General features: G+C 56.0%; 1 protein-coding gene across 1 annotated transcript in view; it reads right to left on the reverse strand.

Moving 5' to 3' along the window:
- DRC11L (dynein regulatory complex subunit 11 like) overlaps positions 1–23,229 on the reverse strand; it is a 74,720-nt gene that overhangs the window by 6,893 nt on the left and 44,598 nt on the right. Inside the window, exons 6-16 of the mRNA XM_077808788.1 lie at positions 18,285–18,490; positions 17,592–17,676; positions 17,070–17,180; positions 16,743–16,818; positions 15,580–15,686; positions 14,676–14,768; positions 14,372–14,424; positions 1,997–2,079; positions 1,521–1,628; positions 846–1,045; positions 544–630 (exon numbers count right to left, since the gene is read on the reverse strand). Coding sequence (XP_077664914.1) covers positions 544–630; positions 846–1,045; positions 1,521–1,628; positions 1,997–2,079; positions 14,372–14,424; positions 14,676–14,768; positions 15,580–15,686; positions 16,743–16,818; positions 17,070–17,180; positions 17,592–17,676; positions 18,285–18,490 — 1,209 coding nt within the window. The remainder of the gene's footprint in view (positions 1–543; positions 631–845; positions 1,046–1,520; positions 1,629–1,996; positions 2,080–14,371; positions 14,425–14,675; positions 14,769–15,579; positions 15,687–16,742; positions 16,819–17,069; positions 17,181–17,591; positions 17,677–18,284; positions 18,491–23,229) is intronic.

Here is a 23,229-nt window from a genome sequence, read left to right on the forward strand (position 1 = left end):
GATGCTGACACCCATCCAAAGAACGCCCTGGAACGGTGAGGAAACTGAGGCAGGGACATGGGGGTAGTGTGTGTTGTTTTGTACTCTCCTGTGCTTTTCATGGTTATGTCAAAGAGTATTAATGTGTTCCCCTCTGTGTGTAAGGTGTGAGTGTGTTCACTGCTTCACAGCTGCTGTGTGCCCCTAGAGCATTAAACAGTAACCAGAAGCTTCACACGTCAGGGCAGAGCTCTGGGAAAGGGTGTGTTTGAGTACAGGGGAGTCTGAAGGGTCAGCATTGCACTCACCTGTGCTAGATGGCTGGACAGTGGCTTCCAGCACTCCTGAGAGGGGGCCAGACAGAAGGCCTGTGCCCTGAGACTGTGACTAGAGACCCAAGGATTGGGGCAGTGGCTGGACCATACAGGCTCCGGGACCCAGAGCAGCAGAGGCTTGGACTCCTACTGTGTGGCCAGGAGGGGATGCTAGCTAGGATCTATGACACCCTCCCCACTCCTGGTAACACGGTCCCCCACCCCAGCAGCCCCCGGCCCCAACTCTCACCTGCTTCTCCTCTTTCGGCACCTTCTTGTAAAAGGTTTTCTCTGCGTTCCCGATCCAGACCACAGACGGCTGCATCAACCTGGCCACCTACAGCGCCCAAGAGGAGGTTTAGCCAGAGCCCCCAGCCACAGGGAAGGGGAGGGTAGGCCCCTGGCCCGTTAGGACACCCTGCCCACCCCACCCCGCAACACCATACTGCACTAGGCCCAGGTGAAAATCTGCCCCATCCCTCCTCTGGGGTCTGAGCTCTGCCCTGCTCAGGTGGGGAATGGCCCATGTCCTGCCCTGTGTTGTGCTGGTACCTTGAACACCATGTGCATCAGCATGCTGAGGCCAGCCTTCCCCGGGTACTTGCCCACCAGGTTGTCTGGGGACAGGTCAAAGAGGTTGGCACCTGTCTCGGTGCACACAGCGTGGACCAGCATCTTCTTTCCAGTTCCAGCAGGCCCAGCAAGCAGGATGGACTTCACCAGGGGCGCTAGCTCGTGCACTGTGGGGGACCCTGGGGGACAATGGGGGTGGGGCAGGGAGAAGGTTTCTGCTTCACCCCAACATAGCTGTCAGCGTATCCCATGGAGACACCCCCCCATGTGAATGCCCATCCCCTACCCCACAGAAAAACTGAATCATGCCTGACCCCTGTATGGGAATGCCAGGCCATGCCTTCCCTCCTCCCCCTGCATGGGAATGCCAGCCCTGCCCAACCTCCCCCCACCCCACAGAAGTGCCAGGCCTGGCCAGACCCTCCTCCCCCCGTGGGAGTGCCAAGCCATGGTGCCAGGCCCTGGCAGTGACTAGGGTGGTGCAGGGCTTTCCCACACAGCAAGTTTGTTCTTGCCAGGGGATACTGCAGGGATACTGCACCCTTGTGCAGTGCACACCCCAACATCTGTTGCAGGGCAGGGTACATCCACCAAACACCTGCCCCCCTCGCCAGCCCCTTCACGTGCACCGGGATGGGGCGGCTGGTCCCTTACCCAGGCGAAGGATGGCATACAGGGTGATGTTCTGCCTGATGTCCATCACCGAGGGTGTGGGTTCAATGCCCGCCATGCGCAGGGTAGTGCCCAGGTAACAGAAATCGCCTGTCAGGGGAGGCAGGCATGAGCAGTAGGGAAGAAGGGGACAGAGACAGTTCCCCACCCTCCACCCCACCGGTGGTGAGAGACACGGGCTGGGTCAGACCCCTCCCCACACACACATCCTCCCACATACAGCAGCATGCTAGTTGGAGTGAGACAGGCACCTCCCCCTTCCCCTGCCTGCATGGGGCGGGGAGAGGACTCCTGTCCCCACTCCCTCCCCTAAAGCAGCAAACAGCTCCTGTCCCCTTTGCACCCCCACCCAAAGGGTGAGGAGCTGGCCTGCACCCTCAACATAGAACTGCTGGGGCAGCGAGCTGGTCCCTTCCTCCACAGGGCCCATCCCAGCCCCTCGGCCCTGGCGGACTCACCCGTGTAGTCAGCCAGCTGGACGTGCTGGGCCTGCTTGAGGATTCCCTGCAGCACCAGCTCCTCGTACAGAGAGTCCAGGGTCCTGGAGGGGGAGCGGGGATTAGGGGAGCCCGGCGCCTGGCTGTGCCCAGCTCCACCCACAGTCTGGGGGGCAGATTGGGTCAGTATTGCCACCAGAGCCAGGGAGAGCTGCAGCAAGGTGCAGAGGCTGGGGAAGCCCCGCCAGGGCCCATCCAGTCTAGCCCCGGACAGCACTGTTGCGCAAGAGACAGAATAGCAGGGATCTGACAGAAGCGTGTCAGGGGAGCTGGGGGGCTCACCTAGGAAAGGGAAGCTGTGGGGAGCAGAAACTGGGTGTGTCCGGCCCACTGGAGTGCAGGAGGGGTCAGGGCACACAGAGGAGCTGGGGGTGTGTGACGAAGTGGGGGGTTTTCTTGGTTTTTCCTTGTTGTTTCCAACAGTTTGCATACAGAGGGGTTGGGACTCAGTTTCCCTGGGTGTTATCGGTTTAATGAGGGGATGGGAGAGGGGGTTTGTTGGTACAGAGGACCGGCGACGGAACTTGGAACCCCAGCGACTGGTGACCTGGTGACCGGGAGGCCCAACTCAGGAGTCACAGCTGGTTTCAGCCAGTGGGAGGACAATGGGCTGCGGAGAGGGGACCCCGGTGACCTGACCAGGCAGTTCCAGCCAGAGGAGCCAGAGGACAGATGAGAGGAGAGGGGGCCCAGGCGACCCTGTTTACCTGGAGAGAAGACAATGGACAGAGGTGGGGCCTGGGAGCAGGTTATATCGGATGCCCATCTGGGAAGCAGGGGGGCTCTGGGCTGGAGAGAGGGAGCAGGCAGAGCCTACCTGGATGCAGGGGAGACTTGGATGTGCTGTGCTTGAGGGGGACCAGGCCTGAGGGCGCTGAGAGTTTTCTGTGCTGTGTTCTGATGCCCAATAAACCCTCCTGTTTTACGCTGGCTGAGAGTTACTCCAGTCTAGAGAACAGGGTTGCATTATTCCCTCTGGGAGTGGAGGCCCCAGGGGCCCAGAGCGAGTGGACTCCGTGAGGGGGCCCATGGCAGAGACAGGCGTGCTAAGGCTCAGAGAGGTGCGGTTCCAGGAGGTCGAAGGGCTTAACCCCTGAGAGAGAGTGGGCCCCCCGAGAAGGGGTGTGTCACTGAAGGGGGTTCCCCCCAGGGACCGCACGGGGCCAGGAGTGGGCACGACCTGTGAGCCCATGACACTGTGGTAGCAGAGGATGGTTGGCGGATGCACCCTGTAGACGGTTGTCTGCGAGTGCAGGCGCTTTGCAGCGAGTGGCTGCCAGCGATAAAATGAGGGAATTGAAAGGAACCAGCATGGAAATGGCCTAGCTCCGTAAGAGGGACCTGGCACATCTGTGCAGGGAGAGAGGGCTGAGCATCAGGAGGCTCACTGAGGAATCATAGAATATCAGGGACCTCAGGAGGTCATCTAGTCCAACCCCCTGCTCAAAGCAGGACCAATCCCCAATTTTTGCCCCAGATCCCTAAATGGCCCCCTCAAGGATTGAACTCACAACCCTGGGTTTAGCAGGCCAATGCTCAAACCACTGAGCTATCCCTCCCCCCCAAAAAATAAATCATAGAATATCAGGGTTGGAAGAGACCTCAGGAAGTCATCTAGTTCAACCCCCTGCTTAAAGCAGGACCAATCCCCAATTTTTGCCCCAGATCCCAAATGGCCCCCTTAAGGATTGAACTCACAACCCTGGGTTTAGCAGGCTAGTGCTCAAACCACTGAGCTATCCCTCCCCCTTTTAAATGTGCTGTAAAGGAGCAGCTGATGGCTCAGCTTGTAAAGAACGACCAATCTGAGGAACAGGCTCCAGACCCCAGGGGGGCTCCCAAGGTGCCCGGACTGCCAGGGAGTAGCCATGGGGGCAGTCCGTGTAGCAGCCGGGAGTCTCTCAGACCCGACTCCCCAGTCAGCACGGGGGACCCCAGTCAGGTTCCTCCCTAGAGGAGTTGCGGAGACTGGAGCTGGAGCTGAAAGAGAAGGAGCTGGAGTTGGAGAAGCAGAGACTGGCGGACAGAGAGAGAGACCGAGAGGACCGTGCAGAACAGCGGTAGCATGAGTTGGAGTTGGAGGAGCAGTGGGCCAAGAGGGCCTGCTGGGGGGTAAGTGGGGAAGGGCCCCGAGACGCCAGTGTTGTGGGGAATCTAGACACAAAACTGCTGCCCCAGTTTAAGGATGGGGGGGATACTGATGCCTATCTCACAGCCTTTGAGAAGGTGTGTGGTCTGAACCAGATTGACGCCGCAGACAGGCTCCACTGTCTGACCCCCCTGCTGGGTCCCAAGGCCATAGAGACATTCCCAGCCAAGTGGTTGGTATGGAGATGGGGGACTATGACCTGTTCAAACAGGCTTTGCTGCTGTTTGAGCTGACCCCCAAGGTGTACAGGAAACGATTCCAGGGTGTACACAAGACCTCAGGTGTCACCTACAAGGAGGTCGCCCACCTGCTGGGGGATATCTCCGCAAGTGGGGGAAGGGTGCAGGGGCCACAACCGCAGGGGACGTGTATCGCCTGGTGGGGTTGGAGCAGCTGTAGGACATCTGCCCTCCAGACCTGAAGATGGGGTTAGTGGACCGGAAGCCCAAAGATCTGCGCAGTGTGGGGGCACTGACAAATGAGTTTGTGGACAGCAGATCGGGGGCAGGAGGGAGACCCCCACTGGGAACTCAGAAGGGGAGTCACCCAGATACCTCTCAAAGGTGGGACTTCAGGAAGCCCAACTCAGGGGTGCCCGGGAATGCCGGCGCGGGCCGACTCTCCTCGTGGGACTTGAGGGAGATTATTGTAATTACTGTGGCCAAAGGGAGACAAGGTGGTGCAAGGCCTGAAGATGAAGGAAATGGCAGCCAAGCAGAACCTTCGGGGTGTCAACTAGGTAGAAGCACACCAAGAGGGGGCACCGCCGGTCCAGGGGGCTGCAGTCGATAGGGCTATGCCAGGGGGAAGGGACCGCCAGGCCAGGCCAGCAGGGGAAGGTGGGGATCCAGGTGTGACGCAGCAGGGACTGAGTAGGGTGGATTGACCTAGGAATGTGGCAGGGGAATTTACTGGGACTGTCTGGATCGGTGATGAGATAGCAAGGGGTGACTTCACTGCCTGGGACGATACCTGAACCTGTAACCTGAGCCAGGAGGGAGGTTGGGGTGAGGTGACACCTTCTGCCCAGGAAACTGGACAAAGTCTGGAGGAGGAGCTGTGGGGAGGCTTGGTGAGTCAGCTGGAGGGGGTTTCGTTTTTGGAGTGGGCTGGAGAAGAGGAGGGAGCCCCCAGAGCTGGGGACTAATCTCCCTGCCCCCCAGAAGGACCTGACTAAGGGGTCCTGTTTATGCCTGCAAGCTCTGGTCTGGACTGTGTTCCTGTCGTCTCTAATAAACCTTCTGTTCTACTGGCTGGTTAGGAGTCACGGTGAATCGCAGGAAGTGGGGGTGTAGGGCCCTGACTTCCCTAATCTCCATGACAACTGGTGTCAGTGGTGGGATCTACTGCACCCCATGGACGGTGCTTCCTGCAGTAAGTGACTGGGGAGCAGTAAAATGAAGGGGGATTGACAGGGACCAGGCATGCTGAAGATTCAGAGAGGAGCGGTTTCGGGGGGCGGAGGAGCTACCCTTAACCCCTGGGAGTGTGTGACCAGGGAGAAGGACTGCTGCAATAACAGGGTCCCCTTGGGCATTGCGGTGAGCAGTCTCAGGGGCGGAGGAGTCTGCGGCTTGTCCCTGGGAGAGAGGTGGTGACCTGGAGAAGGGTTGGCACAATAGGGTTTCCTCCTGGAAACCATGGGGAGCTGCGAGCACACAGGCCTGCGAGTGGCCAGCAGGAAGAGGTGCCTTAAGAGCGACCTGGTAGAGCTGTGCAGACAGAGGGGGCTGCGCATTGGGTGGCTCACCAAAGAACAGCTGATTGCCCAGCTGGAAGAAAAGGATCGCTCAGATGCACCGATCCCTGCCTCTGAAGGAAGCAGCCCGGCAGATACAGCGCGGCCCCGGTGCTTGACCCGGCTGGGAGGGGTCATACTGCTGCCAAGAGCAACCCGAGACCCCCCTATCTATGCCTAGGGGAGGGCCTGGGAGGAGCCCAGCGAATACCGAGGGCACCCTGACCCCGGCAGCCAGCAGGGGATCCTCCCGGCGGAGCTCCCCATCCCTGGAGCTGAGGCGACTGGAATGGGAAAGAGAGATAAAATTGAGAGAGCTGGAGGATCACGAAAAAGAGCGAAAGGCAGCGTCAGCATGAACTGGAGTTGGCAAGGCTGAGGAGCAGCAAGGCCCTGGCTGTGTTGAGTGAGGAGGGATCCAAGACTGCAAGGAGCTTTGATAAGTGCCTCCTGGCCCAGCGTAAGGAGGGGGAGGACATAGATGACTTCCTGACGGCCTTTCAGAACGCCTGCTAGATGCACAGCGTTGACCCTGCAGACAGGCTCCAGTTTCTCACCCCCTTACTGGACCCCAAAGGCGTGGAGGTGTACAGCCGAATAAAAGGGGTGGAGGCAGGGGACTATGAACTATTCAAAAAGGCCCTGCTCCGCGAGTTTGGGCTGACTCCCGAGATGTACTGGAGAAGGTTCAGGAGTCAGCGTAAAGCCCCTGAGGGCGCATATTTACAGCTGGCCCTCCGGATGCAGGGATATGCCCACAAGTGGGCAGATGGGGCCCAAACTAAGGAGGACCTGCTTGACCTATTTGTACTGGAGCAACTGTATGAACAGTACCCTTCCCACATGAGGCTATGGTTGGTGGACAAAAAGCCAGAGAACCCGCAGCACGCAGGGCAGCTGGCCGATGAGTTTGTGAACAGTCGGTCAGGGGGTAGCAGGGAGGAGTCCCAAAAGAACAGGCCAGCCATGATGCAGAGAGAGAATCACCACAGGACCTCCCAAAGGGGGAACATGGAGAACCCCCTCCCAAGGGGAACGCCTGGCGTTGGGACCCTCCAACCTGCTCAAGGGGACCAACGTGACCTGAGCTGCTATCACTGTGGCCAGAGAGGCCACGTACAGACCCAGTGCCCCAGGCTCAGGGACAGACTGAACAGACCCAACCTACCCAGGGTTAACTGGGTAGGGACCCAGCTGGACGAGGGGCAGACAGCCCAGGCAAGGGGGGCTGCCAGTTTACCACCTGCTCAGGAGGGAAGAGTACCCCAGGCCAGCTCCGCCAGAGGGCTGGAGGCTCGGGACTCAGGGTTCTCGGTTTACAGGGTGGGCGTGGGGCTGTCCCTCCAGAGAGAGTGCCTTGTTCCCTTGGAGGTGGATGGGAGGAAGGTCAATGGATACTGGGATACGGGCGCGGAGGTGACGCTGGCCCGGCCCGAGGTGGTGGCCCCAGATCAGGTGGTGCCCAACACCTACCTGACCCTGATGGGGGTGGGCGGGACCCCATTCAAGGTGCCCGTGGTGAGGGTACATCTGAAATAGGGGGACAAGGAGGGCCCCAAGGATGTGGGGATGCACCACTGGGAGGCAGTGCCCAGGGGCAAAGCTCAGAGAGGTTGCGGCCTCGGACCCAGCCAGCAAGAGAGAGCAGGCCCCCATCCCTTCCCCAGCCGCTGAGTTCCAGGCCGAGTTGAGGAAAGATCCCTCTTTGCAGAAGCTCAGGGACCTGGCCGACCTCAGTGTGGGACAGACCATGAGGAGAGGTTGCCAGGAGAGGTTCCTGTGGGAGAAGGGGTTCCTGGACCGAGAATGGGCTCCCCCAGGGGAAGTAGAGTCCTGTGGGATCAGGAGGCAGCTGGTGGTCCCCCAGAAGTATCGCCGCAAACTCCTGTACCTGGTCCATGACACCCCCCTCGCAGGGCACCAGGGAATCCGGCGCACGCGGCAGAGGCTGCTACAGAACTTTTACTGGCCCGGGGTCTTTACCACAGTCCGGCAGTATTGCCGATCCTGTGACCCCTGTCAGAGGGTGGGGAAGGTCCGGGACAAGGGGAAAGCGGCTTTGAGACCTTTGCCCATCATAGAGGAGCCTTTCCAGAAGGTGGCCATGGACATCGTGGGGCCTCTCAGCAAGACGACCCGGTCGGGGAAGAAATACATTCTGGTGGTGGTAGATTTCGCTACCCGCTACCCCGAGGCAGTGCCCTTAGCTTCCATTGAAGCAGACACCGTGGCGGATGCACTCCTGACCATTTTCAGCCGAGTGGGGTTCCCCAAGGAAGTCTTGACAGACCAAGGATCCAACTTCATGTTGGCCCTGATCTGGTGTTTGTGGGAGAAATGTGGGGTTCAGCACAGCTGGGCCTCAGCGTATCACCCCCAGTCCAACAGGCTGGTGGAGAGGTTCAGTGGAACGCTAAAGATGCTGCTGCAAACATTTATGAACCAGCACCCACAGGACTGGGACAAGTACTTACCTCAATTGCTGTTCGCGTACAGGGAAGTACCCCAGGAGTCTACCAGGTTTTCACCTTTCGAACTATTATATGGAAGGAGGGTAAAGGGGCCCCTGGACCTGATGAGAGATGAATGGGAGAAGGCCACACCCAATGGGGAATCAGTGGTTGAGTTTGTCCTGACCTTCCAAGAAAGACTTGTTGAGCTCGTGGGCTTGGCCAAGGAGAATCTGGCCAGAGCCCAGAGGAAGCAGAAGGTCTGCTATGACCACATGGTGCGGGCCCATGCCTACGTCACCGGGGATCAGGTGATGGTTCTCATTCCCGTGAGAAAAAACAAAGTACAGGCCGCCTGGGAAGGCCCTTTTAAAGTTGTCAAGAAATTAAATGAGGTAAACAGGCGCACCACCGCCAGGTGTACCATGTGAATATGATGAAGCCATTTATGACAGGGGGAATGTGGTGTTGGCCGTGTGTGGACAGTGGGAGGAGCAGGGAGATGACCCTTTAGTAGATCTATTCCAAGACAGGAGCTGGCTCCCCCCGGAAACAATTCCTCTCTCTGATTGCCTAACTCCTGCCCAGCAAGCTGAGATCAGAGGGGTGCTGCATCTGTACCAACAGCTGTTTTCCAACCAGCCTGGACGCACTAATCTGACTGTCCACCAGGTGCAGACAGGATCGCACCAGCCGACAAGATGCTTCCGCTTCCGAGTCACAGGGAAAACTGCTCAGGACCTGGAAAGAGAGGTCAGGGACATGCTGGCTTTGGGGGTGATCCAGCCATCTTCTAGCCTTTGGGCCTTGCCGGTGGTGCTGGTCCCCAAAAGGACGGGTCGATCCGGTTCTGTGTGGACTATTGGAAGCTCCATGCCATCACTGTAACTGATGCCTACCCCATGCCCAGGCCTGACGAGCTCCTAGACAAACTGGAAGGAGCTCAGTACCTTACCACCATGGATCTTACAAAGGGCTACTGGCAAGTGCTGCTGGATGCAGATGCCCGGCTGAAATCGGCCTTTATCACCCCTCTGGGGCTCTACGAATTCCTGACCCTGCCTTTCAGTCTCAAGGGAGTGCCGGCCACCTTCCAGCGCCTGGTGGATCAGCTACTGAGGGGGATGGAGAGTTTTGCCGTGGTGTATATCGATGACATAGGAATAGCTCAGTGGTTTGAGCATTGGCCTGCTAAACCCAGGGTTGTGAGTTCAATCTTTGAGGGGGCCATTTGGGATCTGGGGCAAAAATTGGGGATTGGTCCTGCTTTGAGCAGGGGGTTAGACTAGATGACCTCCTGAGGTCCCTTCCAACCCTGGTATTCTATGATTCTATGACATCTGTGTCTTTAGCCAGACGTGGGAGGACCATGTGTCCCAGGTTAAACAAGTGCTGGACCGACTCCAGGAAGCTGGGCTGACCATAAAAGTGGAGAAGTGCAAGGTGGGGATGGCTGAAATATCTTACCTGGGCCACCGGGTGGGGAGCGGCTGCCTAAAGCCAGAACCAGCCAAGGTGGAGGTGATCAGAGACTGCCCCGTGCCCCAAACCAAAAAACAAGTACAGGCCTTTATTGGGATGGTAGGGTATTATCAAAGATTTGTTCCCCACTTTAGCACCATAGTCGCCCCCCATCACTGAGCTGTGCAAGAAGGAGAAGCCAGACAAGATGGTCTGGACTGAGCAGTGCCAGAGGGCTCTCTGTGCGCTGAAGGAGGCTCTAGTCAGTGGCCCGGTTCTACCATTTATTCCTGTGTGTCCTGACCCTTCCTTAGAGAAGCTGAGGGCCCTTGCTCGCCCCAGCGCTGCAGGATCCCACGGGGAGGACAGCCAGGAGATATTCCTGTGGGAGAAGGGATTCCTCTACCGGGAATGGGCTGGTTCGGGGCAAACTGAACTTTGGAAAGCCAGGAGGCAGTTGGTGGTTCCCCAGAGGTACCGCCCCAGACTGTTGTACTTGGCCCACGATCTCCCCCTTGCGTGGCATCCGGGTATCCGGCACCAGGCAGAGGCTGCTGCAGAACTTTTACTGGCCCGGGGTCTTTGACGCCGTCCAGCCGCATTGTAGGGCCTGGGACTCCTGCCAGAGCGGGGGAAGGCCCAAGACAAGGGGAAAGCAGCTCTGAGACCTTTGCCCATCATAGAGGAGCCTTTCCAGAAGGTGGCCATGGACATAGTAGGGCACCTCAGCAGGGCAACTCGGTCAGGGAAGAAATACATTCTGGTGGTGGTAGATTTTGCTACGCGCTACCCTGAGGCAGTGGCCTTGTCCTCTATGGAGGCAGACACCGTGGCAGACTGCTGCTGACCATTTCCAGCAAAGTGGGGTTCCCCAAGGAGGTCCTTACACACTAGGGGTCTAACTTCATGTCAGTCCTGCTCCAGTGTTTGTGGGAGAAGTGTGGGGTGCGAAACACCTGGGCCTCAGTGTACCACCCTCAGTCCAACGGGCTGGTGGAGAAGTTCAATGGGACCCCAAAGATGATGCTGAAAACCTTTATGGACCAGCACCTGCAGGACTGGGACAAGCATTTACCTCACCTGCTGTTTGCATACAGGGAAGTGCCCCAGGAATCCACAGGGTTTTCCCCATTCGAGTTGCTGTATGGGAGGAGAGTGAGGGGACCCCTCGACTTGATGAGGGCTGAGTGGGAGAGGAAGGCCTCTCCCGATGGAGAATCAGTGGTGGAGCATGTCCTGACTTTCCGGGAAAAGCTCGTGGAGCTCATGGGCTGGGCCAGAGGAAACCCAGCCAGGGCGCAGAGGAAGCAGAAGGTCTGGTACGACCGCTCAGCATGTGCCTGCTCCTATGCCATCAGGGACCAGGGGATGCTCCTCATCCCCGTGAGGAGAGACAAGCTGCAAGCTGCCTGGGACGGCCCCTTCAAGGTCATCAGACAGGTAAATGAGGTGAACTATGTAGTGGAACTGTCCAACCAGGCTCACAGCAGCCGGGTGTATCATGTCAACATGATGAAGCCGTACTGGGACAGGGAGAAGTTGGTGCTGGCTGTGTGCGGGCAGAGGGAGGAGAAGGGAGAGGATCCCCTAGTGGGACTCCTCCCTGAGGCTGGTCCTGACCCCTCGCTGGAGTCAAATTCCCCTTTCAGACCAGCTCACCCCTGCCCAGCAGGCCGAGATCAGAGTGGTGCTGCCTTCATACCGGCAGCTGTTCTCCAACCAGCCTGGGCTCACTAACCTGGCTGTGCACAGGGTGGAGACGGGAGCCAACCCTCCCATCTGGTGTTCCCCATTCAGGGTCACTGGGAAAACAGCCCAAGACCTGGGGAGAGAGGTCGGGGACATGCTGGCTTTAGGGGTGATCCAGCCGTCCTCCAGCCCCTGTGCCTCACCCGTGGTGCTGGTCCCCAAGAAGGACGGGTCGATTCGGTTCTGTGTGGACTATCGGAAGCTCAATGCCATCACCGGGTCTGATGCCTACCCCATGCCTAGGACCAATGAGATCCTAGACAAGTTGGGGGGTGCCTGATACCTCACTACCATGGATCTTACCAAAGGCCACTGGCAGGTGCCTTTGGACCCAAAGGCCAGGGCGAAGTCTGCTTCACCACCCCAATAGGGCTCTTTGAGTTCCTGGTCCTTCATTTCAGCCTCAAGGGGGCACCTGCCACCTTCCAGCGCCTGACGGACCAGTTACTAAGGGGAATCGAGGACTTTGCTCCAGTGTATATTAACGATATCTGTGTCTTTAGCCAGACCAGGGAAGAACATGTGATCCAGATGAAGAGGGTGCTGGGTCACCTCCAGGATGCTGGACTGACCATAAAAGCTGGAAAGTGTAAGGTGGTGATGGGCCACAAGGTGGGGCGTGGCCACCTGAAGCCAGAGCCAGCTAAAGTGGAGGCAATCAAGGACTGGCCCGCTCCCCAGACTAAGAAGCAGGTCAAGGCTCTCACTGGGATGGTGGGGTACTACTGGAGGTTTGTGCCCCACTTTAGCGCCCTGGCAGCCCCCCTCACGGAGCTTGGTAGGAAGGGGAAGCCAGACAAGGTGGTCTGGACCGAGCAGTGCCAGAGGGCTCTCTGAGTGCTGAAGGGGGCACTTATCCAAAGCCCGGTGCTGGTAAACCTGATTTTAACAAACCCTTCCTGGTGTTCATCGATGCCTGACACGGGGCTGGGTGCGATGCTGATGCCAACTGATACTAAGGGGGAAAGACACCGCAGTGCATACCTGAGCAAGAAGCTGCTGCCCCGGGAGCGGCACTATTTGGCTATAGAGAAGGAATGCCTGGCCATGGTGTGGGCCCTTAAAAAACTACAGCTGTATCTATTTGGACGGCACTTCACGGTGTGCGCTGACCATTTGCCCCTGACATGGCTGCACCAAATGAAAGGCCAAGCTGCTGAGATGGAGCCTGCTCCTCCCGGGGTATGACATGGAGCTGGTCAATGTGAGGGGGAGTGCCAATGTTACAGCCGATGCTTTATCACGGGGCGCGGGGCCCTGAACTCGCCCAGGTCACTGGCTAAGTGACCCCACTCAGTTCAGACTCGGAGGGGGGAGAGATGTGACGAAGTGGGGGTTTTCTTGTTTTTCCTTGTTTTTTCCAATGGTTTGCATGCAGAGGGAGTGGGACTCAGTTTCCCTGGGTGTTCCTGGTTTAACGAGGGTGAGGGGAGAGGGAGTTTGTCGTTACAGAGGACCGGCAACGGAATTTGGGACCCCAGCCAATGGCCTGGAGAATGGATACCCCAGTGACTAGTGACCTGGTGATCTGGTGACCGTGAGGCCCAGCTCAGGAGTTACAGCCAGTTCTGGCCAGTGGGCTGCGAAGAGAGGACCCCGGTGACCTGACCAGTCGGTTCCAGCCAGACGGGGCCAGAGGATGGAAGAGAGGAGAGGAGGCCCAGGCGACCCTGTTTACCTGGAGAGGAGACAATGGACAGAGGTGGGACTTGGGGGAGGGGATATCAGATGCCCAGCTGGAAGGGGGGCTCTGGAATGGAGAGAGGGAGCAGGCAGAGTCCACCTGGATGTCTTCCTGGAGACATTCAAGATACCATGTGGGCAATGGCTGCTGCCTCTAAAAACTGAGTCATGCATGGACATGTGACTTGCCCAGGTGACTCCAAAACTCCATCTTGGAGCTGGACTTTGCATAGGAGAGAGGAGGGGGTCTCCTCCCACAAGAGAAAGTCTATTTAAGCCCGTGGGAGACCCCTCCATTTTGTCTTCAGCTGGCTAAAGAGATAGCCTCTCCACCCCCCAGATACCTGAAAGAAACTGGAACAAAGGACAGTAACTACAGGGGGTGTGAGTGAGTGCTGGACCCAGACTAGAAGGAGACTAGTCTGTAAAAGGAAGCTTACTGGAATTCCTCTGAGGGTGAGGTTTTTATCTGCATTCAGCTTTCTTACGGTATTAGACATAGATTTGCGTGTTATATTTTATTTTGCTTGGTAATTCACTTTGTTATGTCTGTTATTACTTGGAACCACTTAAATCCTACTTTCTGTATTGAATAAAATCACTTTTTACTTATTAATTAACCCAGAGTATGTGTTAATACCTGGGGGGGGCAAACAGCTGTGTATATCTCTCTATCAGGGTTATAGAGGGCAAACAATTTATGAGTTTACCCTGTATAGGCTTTATACAGGGTAAAACGGATTTATTTGGGGTTTGGACTGCATTGGGACTTGGTCATCTGAGTGTTAAAGACAGAAACATTCCCTAAGCTGCTTTCAGTTCAAGCCTATAGCTGTCAGGGGATGTGGTTCAGACCTGGGTCTGAGTTTGCAGCAGGCTAGCAGGTCTGGCTCAAACCAGGCAGGGCACTGAAGCCCCAAGCTGGGAGGGCAGGAAAAGCAGGGGTAGAAGTAGTCTTGGCACATCAGTTGGCAGCCTCAGGGGGTTTCTGTGATCCAACCTGTCACGGGGGGTTCCCCCCAGGGATCGTACAGGGCCAAGAGTGGGCACCACCTATGAGTCCATGTCTGGGGTCTCCCCCAAGGAAAGGGGGTCAGGGATGATACCTGTCCGGAGTTAAATCTTTCTCCTTTTTCCCACCTTTCTTCCCTTTCTTTTGCTGGGAAAAGAACAACAAACCTTAACCTCTAAGCAGGCTGAGAGCCCCCACCACCACCACCATGTAAGGGTCCTCTCCCCGTCTCCATGTCTCCAGTGCCAGTCCCCCACCCTTTGTGAGAGTCCCCCCATCTGTGGGCCGAGTAATATCACTCCATCCCCACTCGCTGGCATAGGTCCCCAGGGCTGTCCCCCAGTGAGTGCACCCCCTCGCCTTTGGGGGGCCCTGGGGTACAGGACACACCCTCTGACCTTGTTGCTCTTCTTTGCCATGTGAGATTTCCCCTCATCTCGATCCACAGCCAGTTTCAGTAGCTGCAACTCCTCTCGCATCAGCTCATCCACCTGGGGGGAGACAGCCCTTGAGACAGCAACTGGGGCCTCCCCACAAGCCCAGAAACTCCCCACTGAACAGTCTTCTTCCCTACATGTTCCCTCCCCCCAGGCTCCCCGCTATCCCTCACTGTCTTCTGCTTGGGATGCACGGAGAACAGTGGACGGCCATCTTCCCTGACGGCAGCCTGGCTTCCATCCCACTGCACACAAGGGGCATGGCAGCCATCTTCACTAGAGGCAGCCTTGCAGCCCCCCACAAGGGCTACAGGGGCATGGCAGCCATCTTGGGTGACAGCAGCCGGGGCTTCAGTCCAGCTACAATTTTAAAAACCCACCTAACATCTTGAGCCAGTGCCCAGCTCACACCTGGGGGACCTGGGAGCCCCATTCATCCTCCAGCACTGCTCAACCAGGTGAACCCAGAGCCCCAGCTTCCCTAAAGCAGAGACCCCTCCACTGAATCCCTGAACAACAGAGACTTATCCCCCCTCACACCAGTGGAGCTGGGAGCCCCACTCATCCCCCAGCACCCCTGAACCAGGGGAACCCAGAGCCACAGCTCCCCTAAAGCAAAGACCCCCCACTTATTCCCTGAACAACAGAGACTTATCCACCTCACACCAGTGGAACTGGGAGCCCCACTCACCCCCCAGCACCCCTGAACCAGGGGAATCCAGAGCCACAGCTCCCCTCCCCTAAAGCCAACCTCAGGGGACCTCAGAGCCACCCCACACTCAGGATGCAGTCCCTGGGGCAGTGATTCCTCAGCAGGGCGAGCCCCCTGGTATCCCCACGACACAGCCCTGTCTCTGCCCCTCACTTGCAGGCGCAGCTCCTTCTCCACCTCCTTCCTCTTCTGGGCTTTGATCAACTCTGGCTCGTAGCGCTGTTCGAAGTTATTGGACTCATCCCGATTCCCCCAGATGGCTGCAGGGAAGGGGGACAGGTCAGATGCTGCTTTTGCCCCTCCCAGCTCTGCCTTCCCTCCCCCTCCTCCTGGGGGCACTGATTGCTTTCCCTTGGGGTGTCCACCTTTTCACTGTGTGGACCACATTTTAATAGGGAGAATATCTCAGCACAACTTCCCTCTTCCCATCCACCTCCCCCCCCCCTGCAATTTTATAATCATGCAACAACCCCGGGGTATCTATAGCAACCACTTACATGGGAAAATAATATTAGGAAAGGATTTAAGCCCAGTAAAGTCCTCTGCATTTTAATCCCATACAGCAGTGATCCCATAAGCAAAGCCTAGCGATGCCCTGCAGGCACCTACGGATTCTCAAAAGAGAACTGTCTCAAATGCACGTGTGACAGTCTGGCTAAGATCAATGAGGCCCAAGGAGCTCAGTGCAGCCTGTGGATAGGCTTCCAGCTCTCCATGTCAGCAGGAAATGACACAGTAGCACAGTGACTAATGCCCAAGGCAAGAATATGCCAGATTTTACAAAACCAGTTGCCCAATGTGAACATGTGAGTGACCCAGGATAACAACCTAGCTGTGTAGGGAGTGGTATTACCGGAGATGGCACAGCTGCCTCTGTGCCATGGCTTCATCAGCTCAGCAATGGCAGATCTCCCTGGTATAACACAAGCTCTGTGCTGGTTGTTCCCCAGCTCAGCCAGACCCTAAGCCCTGAGCTCGGCAGGGCAGGTGTGTGCCTCCCCTGCCCACAGGGTGGAGGGTTCAGGGGTTGTGGGCACAGGGGGGCAGTACAGGGGATGAGTCGTCTTGGTCTAACACAGCAAGACCCAGGCAAAAGTGACTAAACTCCAGTAACTGGGCCAGGCCGGATGTTCTCATCCCAGGCCAGAAAGTCACAACTGCACCACCCAAGCCAGGTAGCAGAGTCCAGGGCCGGGTCTCTCTGTTAGTCCTGCCCTAACCTGCTCACGACCCCCCGCCACCCTGCTCCTGGGTCTGTACAGGTCAGAGCGGTGCTCTTAGGTCCCCCCACTGCCCCAGGCTCAGGTCCCCCTCACTCTGATACTGTGTGAAGCCCTCGCTGATCACTGGCAGGAATTTGGACAGAGCCAGTTTCAAACCTTCATCTTCTTCCTGGAAAAAAAACCCCAAACCCAGCAAGTTACTAAAATGAACTGAACCACTACTGGGGGGAAACCCTGGGGGGAGCCCTAGGACACAAGGAACAAGCAGTGCCTGGCACTGCCCCAGAACTACCCTCCATGTGCCACCATCAAACTCTGCCCCACTCCTTCAATCCATGTGCCCCCCTTGCTCCCCACATTTGGAGTACTCTATCCCTGCCGTGGGGCTTTCCCCTGCCCCACTACCAGCCAGCCTCTCACCTGTTTCTTGTCCTTGCCTTTCTTCTGCTTTCCTTCCTTAGTCTTCTCTTTATCTTTCTTATCCTTCTTCCTCTGTCCCTCATCTTCCAGGAGGTCCAGCTCAGCTTTGACCTGCGGGAATCCCAGCCAGCTGGACCTACCCCTCCGTGCCAGAGTCCCCAGGCCACAGCAGGATGTGACTTGGGGGGGGGGGGGGAGAAGGCAGAGCTCCTTGAGTCTCCAGGGGGCAGGCAGCTGCTCCTGGCAGAGCTCAGGGTACAACAGTGTGGAGGCGAGTATAGCTGAGAGTCCTTTCTGACCTGGGGCTGGATCAGAGCTGGCCCCTCTTAGCGGAAAAAGGCCCCATTTCCCATTCCCTGTCCACCTAAGCCAGCCACTCTCCAGCTCAGAGCCAGTCACCCGTATTCCATTCCCCACACCCTGGGCTGCATTGGAGCTGGTGCCCCCTATAGAGGAAAGGCCCCACTCTCCTGCTATCGGCTCATTAGCCTCAGCCCCCTAGCCTGGGTCCTGCCCTGATACCTGCTCTGGAGTCTTTTCTGCAAAAAGGATGCTGGAGCCTCCAATCTCCTTGTCAGGGAATTCGGGGAAGCGGCCGGTCAGGTCGCTGTGGAAGGAAAACATGAATGTCAGCACTCAGCCGTGACACAGTGAGCATGTCCCAGGCGCAAAGCCCTGTGCTAGTTCGTTAGCTGCAGGCCACTGCCAGGTGCGCCCTGGGGATCATGGGAGGCCTGGGCAGTGAGGGAGCCGAGGAGAGAGAGGGCAGGCTGCGAAGTGTGCTTGGACTGGGGGAGACAGTGAGCAGATGGGTCAGTGCAGCAGGCAGGGCCGGCTCCAGGCACCAGCGAACCAAGCCGGTGCCTGGGGCAGCAAATGTAAAGGGGTGGCAGGACGTCAGGCTCTGGGGTGGCAATCAGCCCTTGGCGGCGGCGGGAATTCGGCGGCTGCTCCATCACTCCGCCTCTGTGTTCGGCGGCAAGGTGTTTTGTTTTGTTTTTTTGCCGCTTGGGGCGGCAAAAACGCTGGAGCCAGCCCTGGCTGCAGGTTTGGCTGGACGGGGAGACAGTGGCACAGGGGTGGGCTGCAGAGCACTGGGGTGGCATAGGAGGAGTGGGGTGAGGAGTGTGGTGACTGCGGGGCAGCAGGGAGCCCAGGAAAGGGATGGGAACATGGAGGGGCCTGGGAAGGGCCCATGCAGCTGTGCACACTCACTGGCACTCAATGAACCACTGCCGGAGCTGCTCCTTCATCTCCTCCCTCATGGCAGGTCCCTCCATCTCGTAGAGCCCTTCCTGGATGCCCATCAGGGCCTGCTGGTACTCGGCTTCACAGTCAGCCTGCCGCAGGTGCCGGAACTCCTCCCCAAGCTGGGCCCGCAGCATGGTGCCTGACAGGCCCAAGGCCTTGGGCTCTGGGGCCTGCAGGGGGAGGACCAGAAGGATGGAGGGCAGGAACATGGGAACACCCCTGAACTGACCAAGGTGGGGGGGAGCACGAGCAGGACAGGGCACTGGGGCACAGGCCCAGCCCTGTACTGACCGGGGGTAGGGGGCAGGTTGGGAGACTAGCAAGGGGGATGTCAGAGCCATTAGCGCTGGCTGGATAGATCTCAGAGCCTCCATTTCCTGCCATGGCAGTGGGCCCCAACCCTGCTCTGGCCTTGCTCCCTTGTTTCCCCTGCCCCGGTCTCTGGTCCTCTGGGTGCAGGCGGTAGTACTGGGTGACAACGAGCCGGGAGAGTGTGCGACCTGGAAGGGACATTAGCAGCATCAGGGAGAAATTGTGTGCGAAGGCGAGCAGTGCGTGTGTAAATTGCCCCGTAATGAGTTTGTAATATGCATGTGTGGTGCTTCCCGCGCGGCGTCATCACAATGGCACAGGCACTTTCCTGCCTCATTGCCTCCCAAATGGATTTTAAATATCATTCTGAGGACACAATTATTTAAAACGCTGAACTAAACACGCGCTAATGGGAAAGCGGCGCGTGGCCCACACCAACCATTCCTCACAGGGGCTGCTCTCCGATGGCCTGGCCCCACCCCACCCCACCCCATGACCACTCGGCAAACCAAGGAGCTCTCTGCTTCCCTCGCAAACAGCACAAATCTAGTCAGGAAAATCCTCAAGGAAGCAGAGAAAACTCCTGCCATCCTGCAGCCCCTCCTTGCCCTGCAGCCACACTCCTGACCTCCCCCTGCAGCCAACTCCCCACTGCACACCCCAACCTCTCCACCCTGCAGCCTAATCCTCTCCACTCTACCAGGGCTGCTGGAACAACTTGTATAGCGGGGGTGCTCAAGAGCCATTGAACCAAACTGAAAACCCTTTATACAATAGTCGGGCTCAATGGGTAGTGATCAATGGCTCCATGTCTAGTTGGCAGCCAGTATCAAGCGGAGTGCCCCAGGGGTTGGTCCTGGGGACAGTTTTGTTCAACATCTTTATTAATTATCTGGATGATGGGATGAATTGCACCCTCAGCAAGTTCGTAGATGACATAAACTGGGGAGAGTGGTAGATAAGCTGGAGGGTAGGGATAGGATCCAGAGTGACCTAAACAAATTGGAAGATTGGCCCAAAAGAAATCTGCTGAGCTTCAACAAGGACAAGTGCAGAGTCCTGCACTTAGGACGGAAGAATCCCATGCACCGCTACAAGCTGGGGACCGACTAGCTAAGCAGCAGTTCTGCCGAAAAGGACCTGGGGATTACAGTGGATGAGAAGCTGGATATGAGTCAGCAGTGTGCCCTTGTTGCCAAGAAGGCCAACGGCATATTGGGCTGTATTAGTAGGAGCATTGCCAGAAAATCGAGGGAAGTGATTATTCCCCTCTATTCGGCACTGGTGAGGCCACACCAGGAGTATTGCATCCAGTTTTGGTCCCCCACTACAGAAGGGATGTGGACAAATTGGAGAGTCCAGCGGAGGGCAACGAAAACGATTAGGGGGCTGGGGCACATGACTTACGGGGACAGGCTGAGGGAACTGTAGTTATTTAGTCTGCAGAAGAGAAGAGTGAGGGGGAGATTTGATAGCAGCAACCGAAGTGGGGTTGGGATGGAGCTCGGCTGTTCTCAGTGGTGGCAGATGACAGAACAAGGAGTAATGGTCTCAAGTTGCAGTGGGGGAGGTCTAGGTTGGATATTAGGAAACACTGTTTCACTAGGAGGGTGGTGAAACACTGGAATGGGTTACCTAGGGAGGTGGTGGACTCTCCATCCTTAGAGGTTTTTAAGGCCCAGCTTGACAAAGCCCTGGCTGGGATGATTTAGTTGGTGTTGGTCCTGCTTTGAGCAGGGGGTTGGACTAGATGATTTCCTGAGGTCTCTTTCATCCCTAATGTTCTATGATGGAAACCACTTCAAGAATTCTTTGAGGGAGGTCAACAAGCAGATCCAGTGGATGTAGTGTATTTAGATTTTCAGAAAGCCTTTGACAAGGTCCCTCACCAAAGGCTCTTACACAAATTAAGCTGCAATGGGATAAGAGGGAAGGTGCTCTCATGAATTGGTACCTGGTTAAAAGACAGGAAAAAAGGGTAGGTATAAATGGCCATTTTTCAGAATGGAGAAAGGTAAATAGTGGTGTCCCCCAGGGTTCTGTTCTGGGACCAGTCCCATTCAACATATTCATAAATGATCTGGAAAAAGGGGTAAAGAGTGAGGTGGCAAAATTTGCAGATGATACAAAATTACTAAAGATAGTTAAGACCCAGGCAGACTGCAAAGAGCTACAAAAGGATCTCTCAAAACTGGGTGACTGGGCAACAAAATGGCAGATGAAATTTAATGTTGATAAATGCAAAGTAATGCAGATTGGAAAGCATAATCCCAAGTACACATATAAAATGATGGGGTCTAAATTAGCTGTTACCACTCAAGAGATCTTGGAGTCATTGTGGATAGTTCTCTGAAAACATCCACTCAATGTGCAGCAGCAGTCAAAAAAGCGAACAGAATGCTGGGAATAATTAAGAAAGGGATAGACAATAGGACAGAAATATTGTTGCCTCTATATAAATCCATCGTATGCCCACATCTAGAATACTGCATGCAGATGTGGTCACCCCATCTCGAAAAAGATATATTGGAATTGGAAAAGGTTCAGAAAATGGCAACAAAAATTATTAGGGGTATGGAACAGATTCTGTATGAGGAGAAATTAATAAGACTATGACTTTTCAGTTTGGAAAAGAGACAGATAAGGGGGGATACGATTAAGGTCTACAAAATCATGACTGGTGTAGAGAAAGTAGATAAGGAAGTGTTGTTTACTACTTCTCATAACACAAGGACTAGGGGTCACCAAATGAAATTAATAGGCTAGATAAGTTCATGGAGGATAGGTCCATCAATAGCCATTAACCAGGATGGGCAGGGATGGTATCTGTAGCCTTTGTTTGCCAGAAGCTGGGAATGGGCAATAGGGGATGGATCACTGGATGATTACCTGTTCTGTTCATTCCCTCTGGGGCACCTGGCATTGGCCACGGTCGGAAGACAGGCTACTGGGTTAGATGGACCTTTGGTCTGACCAGTATGGCCATTCTTATTTAGAGAAGGGCAACAAAAATTATTAGGGGTATGGAACAGCTTCCATTTGAGGAGAAGCTTAAAGAGAGGAGAGATTAAAAAGACTGGGGCTGTTTCATTTAGAAAAGAGACGACTAAGGCGGGATATGATAGAGGTCTATAAAATCATGACTGGTATGAAGAAAGTGAATAAGGAAGTGTTATTTACTCCTTGACAAAACACATGAATGAGGGGTCACCCGATAAAATTAATAGGCAGCAGGTTTAAAACAAACTAAAGGAAGTATTTCTTCACACAACACACAGTCAACCTGTGGAACTCATTGCCAGAGGATGTTGTGAAGGCCAAAAGTATAATTGGATTCAGAAAAGAATTAGATAAACTCATGGCAGATAGGTCCATGAATGGTTATTAGCCAAGATGGTCAGGGATGCAACCCCATGCTCTGGGTGTCCCTAAGCCTCTTGACTACCAGATGCTGGAACTGGACAACAAGGGACAGACCACTTAATAATTGCCTTTTCCTGGTCATCCCCTCTGAAGCACCTGGCCCTGGCCACGGTCAGAAGACAGGATACTGGTCTGGATGGACCTTTGGCCTGACCCAGTGTGGCCGTTCTTATGAGGAAGCCTCCCCAGCACAGAGCACCATGGCCATCCTGGGCTCTGGGGTGTGGTGGGAAGAGCCTGGAGTAGTTCCACTGACACCTGGGCCATGCTGAGCCTAGCGCTGGCAGAACATCAACGTGGGGGATAAGGTCACCTTTGCCCCCTTCCCCAGGGCTCAATCTTCTGTGCCATGCAGAGCTCAGCATAGAAAAGGGGGCTGGGGGAGAGCATCAACGGGTTGGGAGAGCAGCAGCAGTTATATGGGGCTTGGGCATAGTGCCAGGGCCTGGCCTGCATGTGGGACTGGGAAGGGAGAAGAGAGGGTGTGGCAGCAGGGTGAAACAAGGGCACTTTGATGTTCTGAGCAGTGATCAATTCATTCAATACGACACCCTGTTGGCAGGGCAAACTAAATAAGTGCTGTGGCCAGAAGCCACACTCCTCAGTATCTCGGGGTAGCCCCAGCCCCAGGACAGGGTCTCCCTTCCTGCCTTGGGATGGGCTGTGTGGTGGAGCAATGCCTAATGGCGTCGCAGTGCTACATAAACTCATGGCTTCTTCTAAACCCATCTTTCCTCCACCCAGTGACACTAACTCCTGCAGCACCACAGAACTGCCCCAATACATATTTGTTGGTTCGGAACGGAGGTAGGGAGCAATTGTTTTTGCCATCTGGCTTTAGCTGCTTCTTGCTTTGCATGGAGTGGAGCACTCTTCTACCCGGCCCATAGAAAGGTGCATCACCCTAGTGAGATTCTTTGCCCTGGGCTATGCAGGATGTCAGAGAAGATGATCAGTGGATTTAGGGAACCGCTATCCTTAAAACGAAATCACTTAAACCAGGCTATTGGGCCTGGTTCTTTTTTCATGTGCTAAGCAGGAGTAATCCAGCCAAGGTCAATGAGATAGCCTCAGGCCCCTACTCTGACTCCATATGCCACTCTGGCAGTGTATCAGGACCATGAAGGGCCTGTAGTTAGGTCAGATGGAATTTCCCAGGGCCAGAGCAAGCATG

Source organism: Eretmochelys imbricata, chromosome 2 (genome assembly GCF_965152235.1).
Source record: "Eretmochelys imbricata isolate rEreImb1 chromosome 2, rEreImb1.hap1, whole genome shotgun sequence".
Lineage (NCBI taxonomy): Eukaryota > Metazoa > Chordata > Testudines > Cheloniidae > Eretmochelys > Eretmochelys imbricata.